Below are 14,260 nucleotides of genomic sequence, written 5' to 3'. Positions count from 1 at the left end.
AAAAAAAAAAAAAAAGATATTGGGGAACGCGATATTAGTTATGATATTGAGTGAAACTAGTTTGACAGATCCCCAAGTATTTAATTTGCAATAAAAGTTGAAAGAATTCAACAATTTCAATATATAAAATATATTAAATTATGTATGTATGTATAATTGTGAAATAATTGTCAGCAACTGTAATCACAATTGCCAGTGGAAAAGGCTTGCGGAAATAAAAAAGCTTGATTCCGTCATATAAATAATTCACTCTACATTCACAACTAAATGTGATTAAACAGGAAGCACAGCAGTCAAATATATATTTCAATAAACTTTAATAATATACATACAGTATTTGTATTATAGCCCTTAAGGCTGTATTGATCATCCACTGATTCAGAAAAAGGTGTAACGATGTGAAATAATAAACACAGAATATTTGAGCTCTACAGTCACAAGTTTCTATTGCTGGGCCCTTCTGCCCTTATTTATAAAATACTGTCACTGTACAGAACATGGCAACTAAAATCAATGATAACATCTGGATGAATAATGATGATGTTGAGATCTGCCACAAAGGTGAACTATGCACCAGCTCATTTTATTGCATCAGTCTATGGCTTGCATGAAGAGGCGGCCAGGGGACGGAGGAATGGGAAAGCCTGGCTTTAGTTTCCGAGTGGTTTAAACTTGAGCAGCCTCTTCCTCATCCTCGTCCTTCACCTGTGAAGAAAAAATCAATACAAGTTAAGTTAACATCCTCTGCTTATCTTCTTGAATGCACTTTTAATTTTATACATGCTTATACAGTACATTCGATAATTGACAGATTTTTCATTATGGTATACAGATATGACTTTTTGTGACAGCCCGAAAAATGAGCCAAAACATGGCCGAATACAAAATATAGATTTGAAAGTCAGAAAAAACAAGTGTGCGTTATTGTTTCTATATGAGGCAGCATCTTTATAACGCATCCTGTGGCAGGAGAACAAACCTGCTCCACTGATTCGACCTCAGGGACGTAAAACTGCAGCATGTTTTGGATCCCGCTCTTCAAAGTTATCATGGAACTGGGACAGCTGGTGCAGGAGCCCTGCAGCTTTAGTTTAACCACGCCGTCCTCAAAGCCCCGATACACAATGTCTCCTCCATCCTCCTGCACCGTTGGCCTGGGGAAGAAGTAAACCATCATCATCATCATCAGGTGTGGGAAAAAGACAAGCTGACAGGGAACAGACACTTATACTATATTGCATCTTCACAAGCAGCTATACCTTATTCGAGTATCCAGCAGTTCTTTGATCATAGCAACCACTTCATCGTCATCGTCTGATGGTGCTGTAAAAACAAATGGAGGGTCACAAACAGCTTGCCCCGCCGTTTCCCTCTGTTTCAGCTCTGCACAGCAGGTTGAAGTCCTTACCTGTATCTTCACTGGGCTGGCTTTCCTCATTTACAACAGGAAGTCCCGATGTGAAAAAGTCCATAATGGCAGCAAATACATCGGGCTTGATTACTTTCCATTCCATATCTGAATCAGCCTGAATAGGAGAGATGGGAAACAAGTTATTTCAAGCGTGCAACACTTTGAGGCGCATATGCAGGGTTCGTACAGCTTTTTAAGAGTAAAATTCAAGCACTTTTCCAGCACTTTCAAGATACAATGTCAACTTTTTCAAGGAAGCCGAAGCTTTAAATATATACAGTATATAAATAAATGCTTATGATTTCATACATTGCCTTATCTGTAAAATGGGAGTGTTCATAATATAATGTGTATGGACAATCACCAAATTGCAGTATGGCCCTAAGGAGACCTTTATCAGTTTAGTTCATATGCCAAAAATGACCATCTATCAGGTTAATAACAACATGACTATACTTGAGCAATATCACATGAGATGGAGCATAGTGTCACTCTATATCAGTGCTGCTGCAGTGTCCTCTCTCCCAGCCAATTATTTTTGCTAGTGTCCTGCAAGTTTACATATTGTTTATAATAAATCAGAAATAAAGACAATTGGAAAATGTGATAAAACATCAAAAATCTTATTAAAATAAACTAATTCATGAATTGCAAAGTCGTAGGACAAGTTTTAAGTAAACATTGGGTGTGGACACATTAGAAGTGGAGGTCTGGGGGTCCCCCCCAAAAATCTTTGAGCATTAAACACTTAATTTCCTGCATTCTGGTGAATTTTTATGAAGCAATGTGTGCCTTTTCTGCATTCATTTTAATGAAAAAAAGGAGAACATTCACGGTTCCGCTGACACAAATTTAATTGAATAGCCTACAATGCATGTGTAGTGCTTTCAAATATCTCCTGTAGCCTATTGTTAAAACATTTGGTTAAACTGTAATAAAGGTAATTATTCTATATCATGTCTACTATTGAGGGTTGAGTGGCTGGTGGTATTTTACTAGCAGCATTAGGCTTTATTCAAAGAAGAAAACAAGTAGGGAACAGTTCAACACCAATGCAAACCAACCTACTAAAATAAAAACATCTGGGGACCAACCCAGATATTTTATTTTAGTAGGCTCCCTCCTCTATTATGAAAAGTGCTATAAATGTGCAATACATAGGATACAGTTAATTACACAGAAGAATAAAAGCATTTTTATTGGCGGATGAGCCATTAATAACTTTGCAAACCTAATTTTCAAACAAATGTACCAAAAACAATGTACAAAACGATCCAAAGAACTTCTGAATTTACTAGAGTGAAATTGAAGCGTTAATATGTTTGATGCATGCGCGATTGCGCGCTCACCGGCCGGCGGGGACACAATTCTTATCAGCGGAAACTTGGCACGCTATCAACACACATAGAGAAGGTGCAGGGAGGGGGCTCGCCTCACGCTTCGAATGCACAGTGCACATCAAAGTATAACGTTAATGCGCGTTCAGAAAGAGGAAGTCACGGCACTCATGTCTGTTAAGCCCGTATCTCACTGGGCTGCGACTGTTTGCGACAAGTTGGAGACTGCAGTCGCGAGGGAGTCTCTAAACTGTCTCCAAACGTTCGCGGAGGTCTCAATTTCCTCGCATGAGTGTAACATCACGTTACAATGAAGTAACCCCCAAGCTTACGTTATCTAGCTAACAACATGAATTTGGAGCAATACATTATTGAAAACTAGCTGGTCAGCTAATTGATAACGGTGTTGAGCATCAATTTAGCATGCTATTTATTTGTATCAACAAGTCAATTACACATACAAACTCGGGATTTGGTGTAACTTGCAAAGAAGAACATGATTGAACAGTCAACCAGAGTGACATAGTCCGATACGTTTTAACGAAAAAAAATTCTCAACTGATTTACCTTTGGCAGGAACTCTAAGTGCCGATTCCCCCATTGTGTACAGCTGGAGGTACTTTAAGCAGACCGTACAGTAGCCTATGCCTGTCGGTTATTAGGGCCTCATCATAACCAAATGGAAACGGATATCTGATATGGAAGTATCGGGAGCAATAGGTCCATGAGCAGCGACTCGTGGTTCTGGATAATTCCTGGAGCGATCGCCAGGTGTGGCGCGTGTCCCAGGAAAGAAAACACGGGGAGCAACTGCACTCGTGCATACAAGACGGCGGCGAAGAAAACATTGCGACAGATTTTTTTTTTAATTTACAGAATAAAAAAATGAAAGAATTTGATGAATTACGACACTGGTCAATAAAGAGAAAATCCAGCATTTTCCAGCACAGTGTTCAGATTTCAAGCACATTTCAAACCTTGAAAACACTCGATTGAAAATCAAGCATTTTCCAGACTTTCAAGCATCTGTACGAACCCTGATATGACTTGGACCTGGTTTTACCTTTGATATGGTGATAAAGTCAGGGCCCAGGAAGACACCCTTGACTCCATCAATCCTAAACAGCTGTCTGAAGACAGAAGACAGAACATTACTCAGGTTTTGTCTCATCAGGGTTGACTTGCAAAGTCAATCTGATACTTACAATTTTTTTAAATGCATTAGAAACCAAAAAAAAGGCTACACAAACCAGACTAATGATAAATATGCCCCAAAAAATTAAGACAATTGTATAAATACCCTAACAGTATATACATTTATTTTATGACTGTTAAAACTAAAGCTCAGATAAGCAACCACAATCTATCTGTGAAAGGACACACAAGGCCTTTCACAGATTTTGAAGTGTGGGACTGGAGAGATAGAGGAACAGTGTGTTAAGCTTGACGGACACTGGCTGCAGACTCAAGGACACAAGTCTTTTGCTATTTTTGTATGTGTGAGTGCACACTATTGCTTTGGTTCTCACGCTACTGGTACAGTAGGTTTAAAATATATCTTCATGTGAGCTTGTCTTAAAGCTCCTATGAACCCAAATCCACACAATCCTTCTTACTATGTCATTTGGGGAATTATACTCCTAACACTAAGCATCTGATAAGAGTTAGGCATTTTTGTCAATCCAAATTAGAGATATTGTCATTTAAGTTTGATAAAGTTTACAGAAATTCGATCTACTACAGATTCTCTGCACGAACATTCTATAGAAACTTCCATGACTGAGTGACTGTTGCCATGTAGCCACACCCAGACACTCCTGGCAAAAGTTCTAGACAGTAAAAACTGCATTTTTTTCAACTAAATTTTATAATATTTATGAACATTTAATTTCAATCAGATTTTTGTAAATGCTTATTGAGACACCAAACTTTCATATCATAAATTGATTTTTACTATTTTAGACCAGGTTTCCAGAGCCTTTAAAATGTCCTGCGATGAAAAAAACGTATTACTCTTTATTAATTAGTCACCTGGCTAAGGGTGAGCAGTGCGCGTCACGGGGGCCGGCAAAATTCATAGTTCCTGATTCAAGAACCGTTCGACCAGGCAGAAACTTTAGGCTGTTTGGATTTGGTGTGTCCTGCGTCTGCACAAACATGGTCCTTCCTAAGAAAGAAAAAAATATATACATATTATATGCTGTTTTCACCCAGCTTGAGAACCACACAGATACTGCAGGTATACACACCAGGAACCACCCAATGGGGATTTTGTGGCCATCTGTTTGAGACTCTAGTGTTATGTGAAGGCCAATGGAATCCGGCACACTGATATCCACTGCCAGCGAGACTGAGAAAACGCACAAGGAGAGATTCAAAAGGTTACTACCAAGTGTGTACATTACTTTAATACTGCAGCTGGTAAAGGTGGAGCACATTTTAAAGACTTTATGTACAAACTGGTAGCTTGTGAATTTAACCCGTGACCTATGAAAATACATCATAATGTAATTCTTGATTAAAATATTGACTTAAATAGGCCAAAAAAAATGGTTACCTAAGTTGTTAGATATATGTAGTGGAGTAAAATTACAATATTTGACTTTGCAATGCAGTGGAGCACACATATAAAGTAGCAGAAAGCGGAAATGTTCAAATAAAAAACAAGTTACTCAATTGTACTTTATTAAATAAATGCACTTGTTACTTTCCACCACTTGTAAATAAGAAATACCACTTCATTAATAAATGCATGCTGCTTAAAAGCAGATGATTACCTGATACCTCTCCTCCCTCCCACTTGTGGAGTGGCAGAAACAGGTTAAAGAGGAACCAGTTGAGTAGGAATAATCTAGTTAAGCCCTTTGGTGCACACAACCCAATTATATTGTGGCTGGAGTAATACAACTCGCTATACGGGCCAATGAGGAAACTCCTCCTGTCATGACTATTTCAGCACACATTATGATTGTCATTGATCTTGTCCTTCCATAAGAGAAAAGAACAATTCATGTCAGCATTTGACTTGATAATATACTGTGGATTAGCTTTTATTGTATTGTGCGACTGGGAGCTAATGGATGGATGTCCCACATGACGACAATTACAGTACAGTTCTTACCAAAAGTATCAAAGACGCCCTTCAAGTACCGTTAACATCACAACCAAGTTACCACAAATAGCTGCTTTACGTCATCAAAGCAAAGGCACACTCTCTTTACATTTTAGTTTTATTAAAATTTACAAATGTAAATTCATAAATACACTTCCAATATGTTTACATCGGTTCGTATTCGATCTCATCGTGTATTTCCTGTCTGTATACATATACCACGTTCATACCATTATGTTTATATCGATCTTTATATTACATTGGTTCATATATTTACATTTATACATCTATATTCATACCATACATCTATATTCATACTGTATATATATATTTATTTTTCAGCTGTAGCACCTGTTAAAAATATTATGTTATATCTGTATACAGTTACATTGTCCATATATTTAAATGCAAATCTGTTTATACCAACTATACATTTGTCTGACTCGACATCATTGTAAATGAGGGTCACCCCTCAATGATCTCTTTAGTATAAATAAAGGAAAAAATAAATACCTCTCCCAGATTACAGTATTCAATTCTACTGTACAGTATTTCATTATATATTCCATTTGACATATCATAGATATTACATAATATGGCACTACTACGTGTCTTTGCACTATACTATGTCTATTTTATGTATTATTTCCATTGTGTTTTCTTCTAAATACATTTTTTTTTGTATGTTGCATTGTGTGGGGGAGCCTGGACTTATAGCCTATTATAAGTATTGAATTGCCATCAACACGTTCACACTGAGAAACGACACATTTTAAACGGGTTTATGAAACGTGATGTCCTGACGTGCACATGGATCCTTTTTTGTTGAAGTGCAAAAAAAGCTTTTATCTAACAGTCGACGTAAGAGTTAAAACTCTTTCATCACAATTAGCCTGCGTCACTTTTAGACTTAGCTAACAAGCTAACGAGAAGATTTTAATTCACGTAAGCTGGTCTCCTGTAGGTAAACGATGGATGCATTTATAACTGCATTACAAAAACAGGAGGACAATGGACCGTGCATTCAATGACAGGTTAACTTACGGCCGCGAAAGCCTCGCTGAAATCCCCAACAACCTGCCGACCTGCCTGTAAGTCGCCATCTTTGTTGTGATTAAATAAATGGACCGGAAAAGGACGGTACTTGTTTGCGGAAGTGACGTAGTATTATTGTACGTCGTTTGCAGAGTTCCCCTCGCTGCTAACCATCTGGCTGCTATCGTCGAGCCGAAAATTCATCTCGAAACCTCGGACTTAACATCAAGCTTCGTCGAAAATGCCGAGTGGCAAAAACTTCAGGAGGAGAAGGGACTCTTCAGATGCAGAGGAGGATGAGACAACGAAAGAAGTCAGGTACATTGCTTCAGTGAAACATTCAAACCCGAAAAACAGAGCTGTCTACATCAACGTAGCAAAACGACAACTAACGTTGATCAAGGCCAGGGCCCCAGGACACTGCCTTTTCCGAGCAACCAGCATGGACTAGTGGCCAACCCATTAGTACTGCATGCTGTGAATGGGAGCTTATTTTCCATGAAAGCCCTAAGGCAGATTTTCCCGTCCACACCAATACAAGCGGCGAACAAGATTGTGTCGCCGCAAAATTTTTCTGGATATCAATCATAGGCTCAAACTTATCTTTAGACCATATACTATTAAACCTGAAGTTTTTTCATTTCAAAACGCCACATCAAGCGTTTTATTAGCCCAACGGCTTTTAACGGCTTTCAGTTTGTTTTCGAGGGAGGAGGAGGGAGTGGGCAGCCCGCTACGCTTGCCGCCCGTTGCCGCCCCCTCTTTCTTGATAGGTCGATGGCGCCACTACGTCATACACTCGGGCGTGCCAGGGCTCTCATGAAAGCAATATGGCAGCTTCCTTGTTGCTTCTCTGCGCCAATGAGAAGCTTTCATAGGAATGAATGAGCGCCATTTTTCAATACGGTGTCCATTTCTTTATATGTCCATGATCAAGGCACTGTTTGTGTTTCGTTGCACTTATTATGAATTCAGAATGTGAATCCAGTTATGTGTCTTTTCTTTCTTGGGCGTTTAGATCAAAGCTGGAAGAGGCTAAAGAGCTTCAGAGTTTGCGGAAACGACAGACCGGAGTCAGGTACAGTGAACCTCACACTTGTAATACAGTTTCTCAAACCATGAACACGTTCTAGTCCTTGAGGTCCCTAATGAAACATAAGACCCTATGTATAAATTAACATTGATATCTCCCTCGTGTACAGTGTCGCCGCCCTGTTGGAGGGCGAGAAACTGCCGCCAGAGTCTGAAATTGATGTAAGTGAAGAGTTATCATTTATTTGGATTAAGCAGAATGTTTGAGTTGGTTAAATAATAATAATATAAACACATTTCTCGCAGAATGACCCTTATAAACTGAAGACTGGAGGTGTTGTAGACCTGAAGAAAATCAAAGACAGGAATAGGGACATGTAAGTTAACCTGTTGCTGCCTTAATGACTTTGCTGCAGTGTGTAACATTGCATATGTGCTGGTATGTTGTTACTAAATGGAATATGGTGACCATTGTTCCACATGCAGGACAGAAGAGGAGACAGATCTCAACCTGGGCACCTCCTTCTCTGCTGAAACCAACAGAAGAGACGAGGATGCGGACATGTATGTATGATTGTTTTTCCACCTGACATGCACACGTATCTATAGATAATATATTTGTTGGCACCGGTATATACCTATGTCAAAAACAGCAGTACCCTAACACCTGTTTTGATGTGGAGGGCCAGTGTGCTTGGCTTGCATCTGTAACTGTACACATTTCCTGCAATAGTTCATAGTTGTCGTTTGTGGAAAATCGTACTGTTGTTATTACAATTTCCGACCTCAAAGTCTATCCAGTCGAGTTGTATAGAACACATTGACCAAAAGACTTCTGTCATCGGGTTTTTAAGTGTCTCAATGTGATTTTAAATGTTCTTTATTTATGTTGTTTTTATATTGTATTGGTTCAACATTTAATATTTTGGACTTTATATATTCTGCTTGAACCCTTAGGGATACAGATGTATTGACTTGATAGTTGTTTACAAAGTGCTTCATAGAAATATGTAAAAAGCTATTTTTTTCTTTCCATAAATCCATCATCGCAGGATGAAATATATTGAGACAGAGCTGAAGAAGAAAAAGGGGTTGGTTGAGGCAGAGGAACAGAAGGTCAAGGTGAAGAACGCAGAGGACCACCTGTACGAGCTGCCTGAGAACATCAGAGTCAACTCAGCCAAGAAGACAGAGGAGATGTTATCCAATCAGATGCTGAGCGGGATCCCAGAGGTCGATCTTGGCATCGAGTGCGTATAGCAGATTCTAAAAAGTACTTTCTCATTGAGAAATGTGCAGACTAACTGATAGGATTAAGCTCTGATGTTACTGATGCACCTGCTTCTGTCGTATCTTTCCCCCAGTGCAAAGATTAAGAACATCATCTTCACAGAGGAGGCCAAAGCCAAGCTTCTGCAAGAACAAAGGAACAAGAGGAAAGACAACGGCACATCGTTTGTACCCACCAACATCGCTGTCAACTATGTGCAACACAACCGCTGTGAGTACTGTTGACTTGTGAGCACAAGAGACGGTAACAGGAGGAGGAGACAACGGTTTCGATTAAATTTGTAAATGCTTTTTCCTCAGTTTATCGTGAGGACGTGAATGCACCGCAGAGGCACCACAGACGAGTAGAGGAGCCCAAGGCCAGGCCGCTGCGTGTGGGAGATACAGAGAAACCAGGACCAGAGGGTAAGAGACTGCAAACACACACAAACACACTGTCCCCTTTAGTATAGCAGATAAGCACTACACTACTGCAGTATCCTATTATATTCAGTTAACACACTGAAGATGAATCTGACATCTATCTCTGGCATTAATGACTTTATTTGGAACCAAGTTGTTAAAAATAGTTGCTAACAACTCCTGTAAAAGCTATAATCTTCCTTCCTCTCTCACCCTACAGCCGCGACACCAGCCAACTTCCGCAAACGTCCAAACAACGAAAAAGCCACAGATGACTACCACTATGAGAAGTTCAAGAAGATGAATCGCCGATATTGATATATTTTTTTATTACTCAACATGATGTCCATCCTAAAAGATTGAATGCCTGGAAATAATTTGCAGACTGGTTTCCTAAACAATTAATTCCTCACAAGACAGTGTTTTTCTTTGTAAAGGTTGTAAATTGCTCTCTGTGGTTTTCTGCATATAGTACATTTGATTTATTTTTTAATGTGTCATGTAAAAGGAGGATTCCACATCATTAAAAAATGGTGTGGTTAAGGAGTGTCTGATTACCAAGTAATAAGACAAATATGTTAAGGCATACAACAGTAGCATAAGAATAAGAGTGGTCTTTTTTTTGTTTAGTGTAATCTTGAATTTTAGTTGTAGAGTTGTATTTTAAGGGGCTTTCACAAACAGATCTAATTAAAAACATAAAAACCACATGATTTAAGTTATTTTAATGTGACTATGTGGACGAGTAAACAAAAACATTTATAAAATAAATGTAGGAACATACATTCCTATTCAAAACTGAAGGCTTGTCCAACCCTTAATATGAAAAGGAATGTATACTGGTATGAAATGTGATGGGTACACTATTAATTATTACAGTTGTCAGCATTTTATAGTTGCTGTTGTATTTACAGTACAGTCAAGCGTGTGCACATTTGAATTCATTGCGTCATTTAAACATGGGAATGTACTTCAATATTTACAGGCTATTGTTCTTATTCTCATGAGTTTTTCACTCAGCCATTTTCTTTACTAGTATTTTGTTTATTTGACACATATCCTGTAACATGTTAAATCCTGCTAAACAAATCCTTGACGCCAAGGTTTAAGATTTAAGATGATTTAGTCCCTCACCACATAACAGTGGCAGACCTTATCAGACACTAGTGTCTCAGCATGTGTAAAGGGCACTATACTGTATTAGCCAAACCGCATGAAGTACAAACTGAGCACAAGTGTTCCAGTCAGTGTCCACATTTCTGGTCACGGCTTCTCTATAGAAGACGTCCCGTGTCCGTTGAGGTTGTGCTGGGGGATTGTCTCCTGTGGAGGAGGCGGGCCCTCCACGTCCTCTCTGTCCCCCTGTGTAGAGCTGGGGCTGCTGCCCGGTGAGGCCCAGCTGTCCCGTCGGAGGTAGGCCTCGCACAGCGGCAGATCCGTGCTGTCCCACTGACTGTAGCTTTGCAGAGCGGAAACCCAGAGGGAGGCAAAGAATCAGCAGCGCAGCACAAAGAGAGGAGCAGACAAGAGCGGCAGGTCAGAATAAGCACAAAAAAGCACAAACGTATACACAGAGGAGCAACATGAAGGCACACATACGACAGAAGCATGGCGGTTAATGCAGAAGCACCGGAAACTGCATCGATGCATAATCAGCTGATTATTAACTAGTGATTCACAGTTAAGCAAAAAGGAGTGATTAGTTGCTGATGGGAGGAGAAAGCAGGGCGAATGCAGCGAGTCAGGAAGCCTCACACCCAGCATGCTCCAAACAGTAAGCCCAAGACACTTCTTAATTCTTTCTCACAGAAAACAAGACAAACAACTACAGTGTTTTCTCTCTACTTTATTTTCTCAATCATTCTGGGTCTATAGGAACAGCCGGAACACACTGGTACACATGTACAACCACATCACGTTGGGTTGACACCACCTGGTTACAGCTTCAGTCACTCGTGGTCTGAAGGACGGCATCGATTTAAACTCAACGCCTAATGGATCTAGCAGAAAACACCTTGTCAAACCCTCAGTAGCTTCTGATTTGACCTTGAAAAAATAACAGCAAACAAATCTCATTTTACAGCCTGCATCAAAGACTCCTCCTTAAAATCAACCACATATAGGCTGACAACATTCCATGTATGATTTAAATATTACAAATAATCTCAAATGAATGATAACATTTATAAAAAAAACTATATTCTGATATAGTTTAAGTTCTTTCCATATGTGATTCTTCCATAGGGAGTTCATTTTTCCTCCAAAGCTTTGTGTAGGGACAAATACATCCATTGATGAAAGAACAAATCGAGGGTTTTAAATTAATACATTCTCTACGACCCCTGGTCATTACCTCAAGTTAAAATAGTTTAAGTTGTAAATAAAAGTAGGAACAAAGGCCTCATTACTTGAACCATGTGTCCAACATTATGTGTTAAAGCCTATTGGGCACTGCAGCACAGTCTTATTACTATTTAGAAAAAGTAAATCCCATGTGGATTTCATACTGTATCAGTTAACTGCAAGGAATGCCCCCAAAACGAGCCGTCGTAGTTTATTTACACTGCTCATGTTTAGCTGTATTCTCTTTAGCCTAAATTCTCTGTAATTGGACCACTTACAACACACGTCAGAGAACAGAAAAAAAGGTCAAGGCACTTACTAATAAATAACAATGTAAATTCACTTTAGTGAGATGAGCTCCATCACAACGACCCCCCACAGAGACGCCTCGTGCTGATGAATGTTTGGATATGACGACAATGGAAATTCAAACCAAAGGAAGTCATGTTTAGAGGTTGGCAGAGCTACACTCCACCCCGTCTGGATCAGCAGTGAATGGTAAGAGGTGAGACAGTACATGGTGCCGGGCGGGCATGGGACAACAGTGGTGCGATGGGATGGGGGGGGCAGTGGAGTGGTGGGACAGGTGGTATGAACCTACTTGTACCTGGAGGAGTAATATTCTTCCTCTAGCTCATACAGGTCGATGGCGATCTCGTCCCGGAGCGAGGTGAGCTTCTTGTCACACTCCTCCTGCAGCGAGCGCAGCTGCTGGTTCTGGAGGCTGATGGCGTCGTTCACAGAGGGGAAGTCGTTGAGAATCAGGAACTGCTTCAGGTCGGACACCAGCTTCATCAGGGACTCGCCGGCTCGGACCTTAATGGACAACACAGGAAGAGGGGGGGTGGGGGGGGTGGGATTACAAATGGACCAGTAACAAGCACCTCAAAGAACACAGTTCAAGTACAAACAACACATTATACACAAATATATGAAAATCTTTTTTTTTTTAAACACACATTTACTTCAAATGAGGAGAATTACTAAGATATCAAACATAGAAGGCTGAATTTTTGGGGCAAATTTGTATAAATTGTGCACATCTCCATTATTTTCACTTATAGGTTAAGCACAACCATAAAACATGTAGTCTACAGTTTAAACATTTTACTCAGTACAAACATCTTTCATGATGAATTTGTTAGAACGATCTAAATAAAAAAAATGTTTTTCAACCTTACAGATGCAGGTACATTTCTGCTGACCACATATTGATACCATCAGACCCTTTCTTAAACTGGAAAAGCATATGTAACTGGCTCTTCCTGTGAACCCCCTCACCGTTCTATCTCCCTACAAAATATAGTACTAACAGGGTGACCACTGGAGTTCATCGTGGACAACTTTACTTACAATGTTGGCTGCTCTTACATGCATCTCATAGTGGTCCTGCTCCGCCTGGGTTGCTCTGGCAACCTGCGTCTCATCCTCTATCTGGAGAAAGAAAACAATGAGAAGCACGTATTATTATGATATATTATTTTCTGAGGGTCCGTCAAAGAAATAAACATATAAAAAGCGGAAGGAAGCAGAGAACGTGGTAGAGTGACAAAGAGGGTCCACGGACCTTTGCCGTTTTGATGATTTCGGTGAAGTTGTCCAGGATGGATCTGATGTCGTCTTTCAGTCTCTTGTTGTAGCTCTGCAGTAGCGTCTCTTTGCTCTGCGAGTGCACTCTCTGATTTGCCATGGCGCTCAGGACAAATATCAAACACAGCGCACGCTCCCTGTACACGTAAAGTTAAAACCCAAAACACACACGTTCAGTTGGCGAGTTTTATGATAAAAAGAACAGTGAAGACAAAACTCAAACATCATTCACGAGCGGCCAACTAGCTAGCACGAAACGTCGCGTGCTTTCATCACAGCAACTGTTCAGAGAAACGCAGACCGTGGGTTGTTTCCATTCAAGTACTAGTGTAATATATGTCTTATCACCGGTTATGTAATTGTTCTCACTTACCTCTCACCGCATACTTTATAAACAATGCAGATATTGTGTAAAGCTAGAACTACGTTAGCCTTACTTATTCGTGTTGTTTAATGGCGGCTACAGTTCAGTGTCTTTTTGTTGTAATGCCCCCTAGCGAGGCATCGATTTATTTCACACCGCAAGAAAAGTGTCTTTCAAAAAAGGCCGTCTTATCTTTTTGTTTACCTAGATTGAATTACGCTTGTTTGTTTTATAACAAACAAAAAGTCTACTAAAGAAGTATAGCCTAGCAACGTAGCAACACTAGCTTATGACATGTTCAAGTTTTAATTATGAAGCAAACTACTCCCTTTCAGTGTGTGTAA

The 14,260-nt window shown here is 39.8% G+C and overlaps 3 protein-coding genes across 4 annotated transcripts; 1 reads left to right on the top strand and 2 right to left on the bottom strand.

Annotated features, from left to right (window-relative positions):
- Positions 1 to 309: 309 nt before the first annotated feature.
- On the bottom strand, positions 310 to 7,063 carry nfu1 (NFU1 iron-sulfur cluster scaffold homolog). Its single transcript, XM_080038817.1, has 8 exons — positions 6,905 to 7,063; positions 4,998 to 5,098; positions 4,780 to 4,915; positions 3,812 to 3,878; positions 1,409 to 1,526; positions 1,260 to 1,323; positions 980 to 1,154; positions 310 to 705 (listed from the first exon to the last, which is right to left on the bottom strand). The coding sequence occupies exons 1-8, from the start codon at positions 6,961 to 6,963 to the stop codon at positions 667 to 669; spliced, it is 759 nt and encodes a 252-aa protein (XP_079894943.1). The 5' UTR covers positions 6,964 to 7,063; the 3' UTR covers positions 310 to 666.
- cUnh9orf78 (chromosome Un C9orf78 homolog) lies at positions 7,030 to 10,327 on the top strand. Its single transcript, XM_080038806.1, has 9 exons — positions 7,030 to 7,213; positions 7,914 to 7,973; positions 8,098 to 8,149; positions 8,234 to 8,304; positions 8,414 to 8,491; positions 8,980 to 9,177; positions 9,292 to 9,428; positions 9,518 to 9,622; positions 9,840 to 10,327. The coding sequence occupies exons 1-9, from the start codon at positions 7,137 to 7,139 to the stop codon at positions 9,935 to 9,937; spliced, it is 876 nt and encodes a 291-aa protein (XP_079894932.1). The 5' UTR covers positions 7,030 to 7,136; the 3' UTR covers positions 9,938 to 10,327.
- A 1,128-nt stretch (positions 10,328 to 11,455) lies between these two features.
- Positions 11,456 to 14,028, bottom strand: med22 (mediator complex subunit 22). Of its 2 annotated transcripts, none has more exons than XM_080045686.1 (4): positions 13,990 to 14,028; positions 13,530 to 13,689; positions 13,316 to 13,396; positions 11,456 to 12,778 (listed from the first exon to the last, which is right to left on the bottom strand). In XM_080045686.1, exons 2-4 carry the CDS (start codon positions 13,650 to 13,652, stop codon positions 12,560 to 12,562), a joined length of 423 nt encoding a protein of 140 aa, XP_079901812.1. In that variant the 5' UTR covers positions 13,653 to 13,689; positions 13,990 to 14,028; the 3' UTR covers positions 11,456 to 12,559. The 2 variants fall into 2 exon arrangements, with proteins under 2 accessions (XP_079901812.1, XP_079901811.1); XM_080045685.1 differs by having other exon boundaries at positions 13,926 to 14,012.
- Positions 14,029 to 14,260: the final 232 nt, after the last annotated feature.

The sequence above is a fragment of the Ammodytes marinus genome, assembly GCF_949987685.1.
Source record: "Ammodytes marinus genome assembly, chromosome: 2".
NCBI lineage: Eukaryota > Metazoa > Chordata > Actinopteri > Uranoscopiformes > Ammodytidae > Ammodytes > Ammodytes marinus.
The sequence above is the reverse complement of the archived record's forward strand: the minus strand, read 5'-3'. Positions and strand labels throughout refer to the sequence as shown.

What these genes read in the sequence shown, in the direction of transcription:
- nfu1 (XM_080038817.1), bottom strand. Translation starts at nt 6,963, where the DNA reads ATGGCGACTTACAGGCAGGTCGGCAGGTTGTTGGGGATTTCAGCGAGG. An exon ending in CACTGCTCACCCTTAGCCAG is followed by an intron (nt 3,879 to 4,779) that starts GTGACTAATTAA and finishes TTCTGTCTTCAG; the next exon opens with ACAGCTGTTTAGGATTGATG. An exon ending in CTGCTGGATACTCGAATAAG is followed by an intron (nt 1,155 to 1,259) that starts GTATAGCTGCTT and finishes CTTCTTCCCCAG; the next exon opens with GCCAACGGTGCAGGAGGATG.
- cUnh9orf78 (XM_080038806.1), top strand. Translation starts at nt 7,137, where the DNA reads ATGCCGAGTGGCAAAAACTTCAGGAGGAGAAGGGACTCTTCAGATGCA. An exon ending in AAACGACAGACCGGAGTCAG is followed by an intron (nt 7,974 to 8,097) that starts GTACAGTGAACC and finishes CCTCGTGTACAG; the next exon opens with TGTCGCCGCCCTGTTGGAGG. An exon ending in GAGGTCGATCTTGGCATCGA is followed by an intron (nt 9,178 to 9,291) that starts GTGCGTATAGCA and finishes TCTTTCCCCCAG; the next exon opens with TGCAAAGATTAAGAACATCA.
- med22 (XM_080045686.1), bottom strand. Translation starts at nt 13,652, where the DNA reads ATGGCAAATCAGAGAGTGCACTCGCAGAGCAAAGAGACGCTACTGCAG. An exon ending in AAATCATCAAAACGGCAAAG is followed by an intron (nt 13,397 to 13,529) that starts GTCCGTGGACCC and finishes TTCTTTCTCCAG; the next exon opens with ATAGAGGATGAGACGCAGGT. An exon ending in ATGTAAGAGCAGCCAACATT is followed by an intron (nt 12,779 to 13,315) that starts GTAAGTAAAGTT and finishes TTGTCCATTAAG; the next exon opens with GTCCGAGCCGGCGAGTCCCT.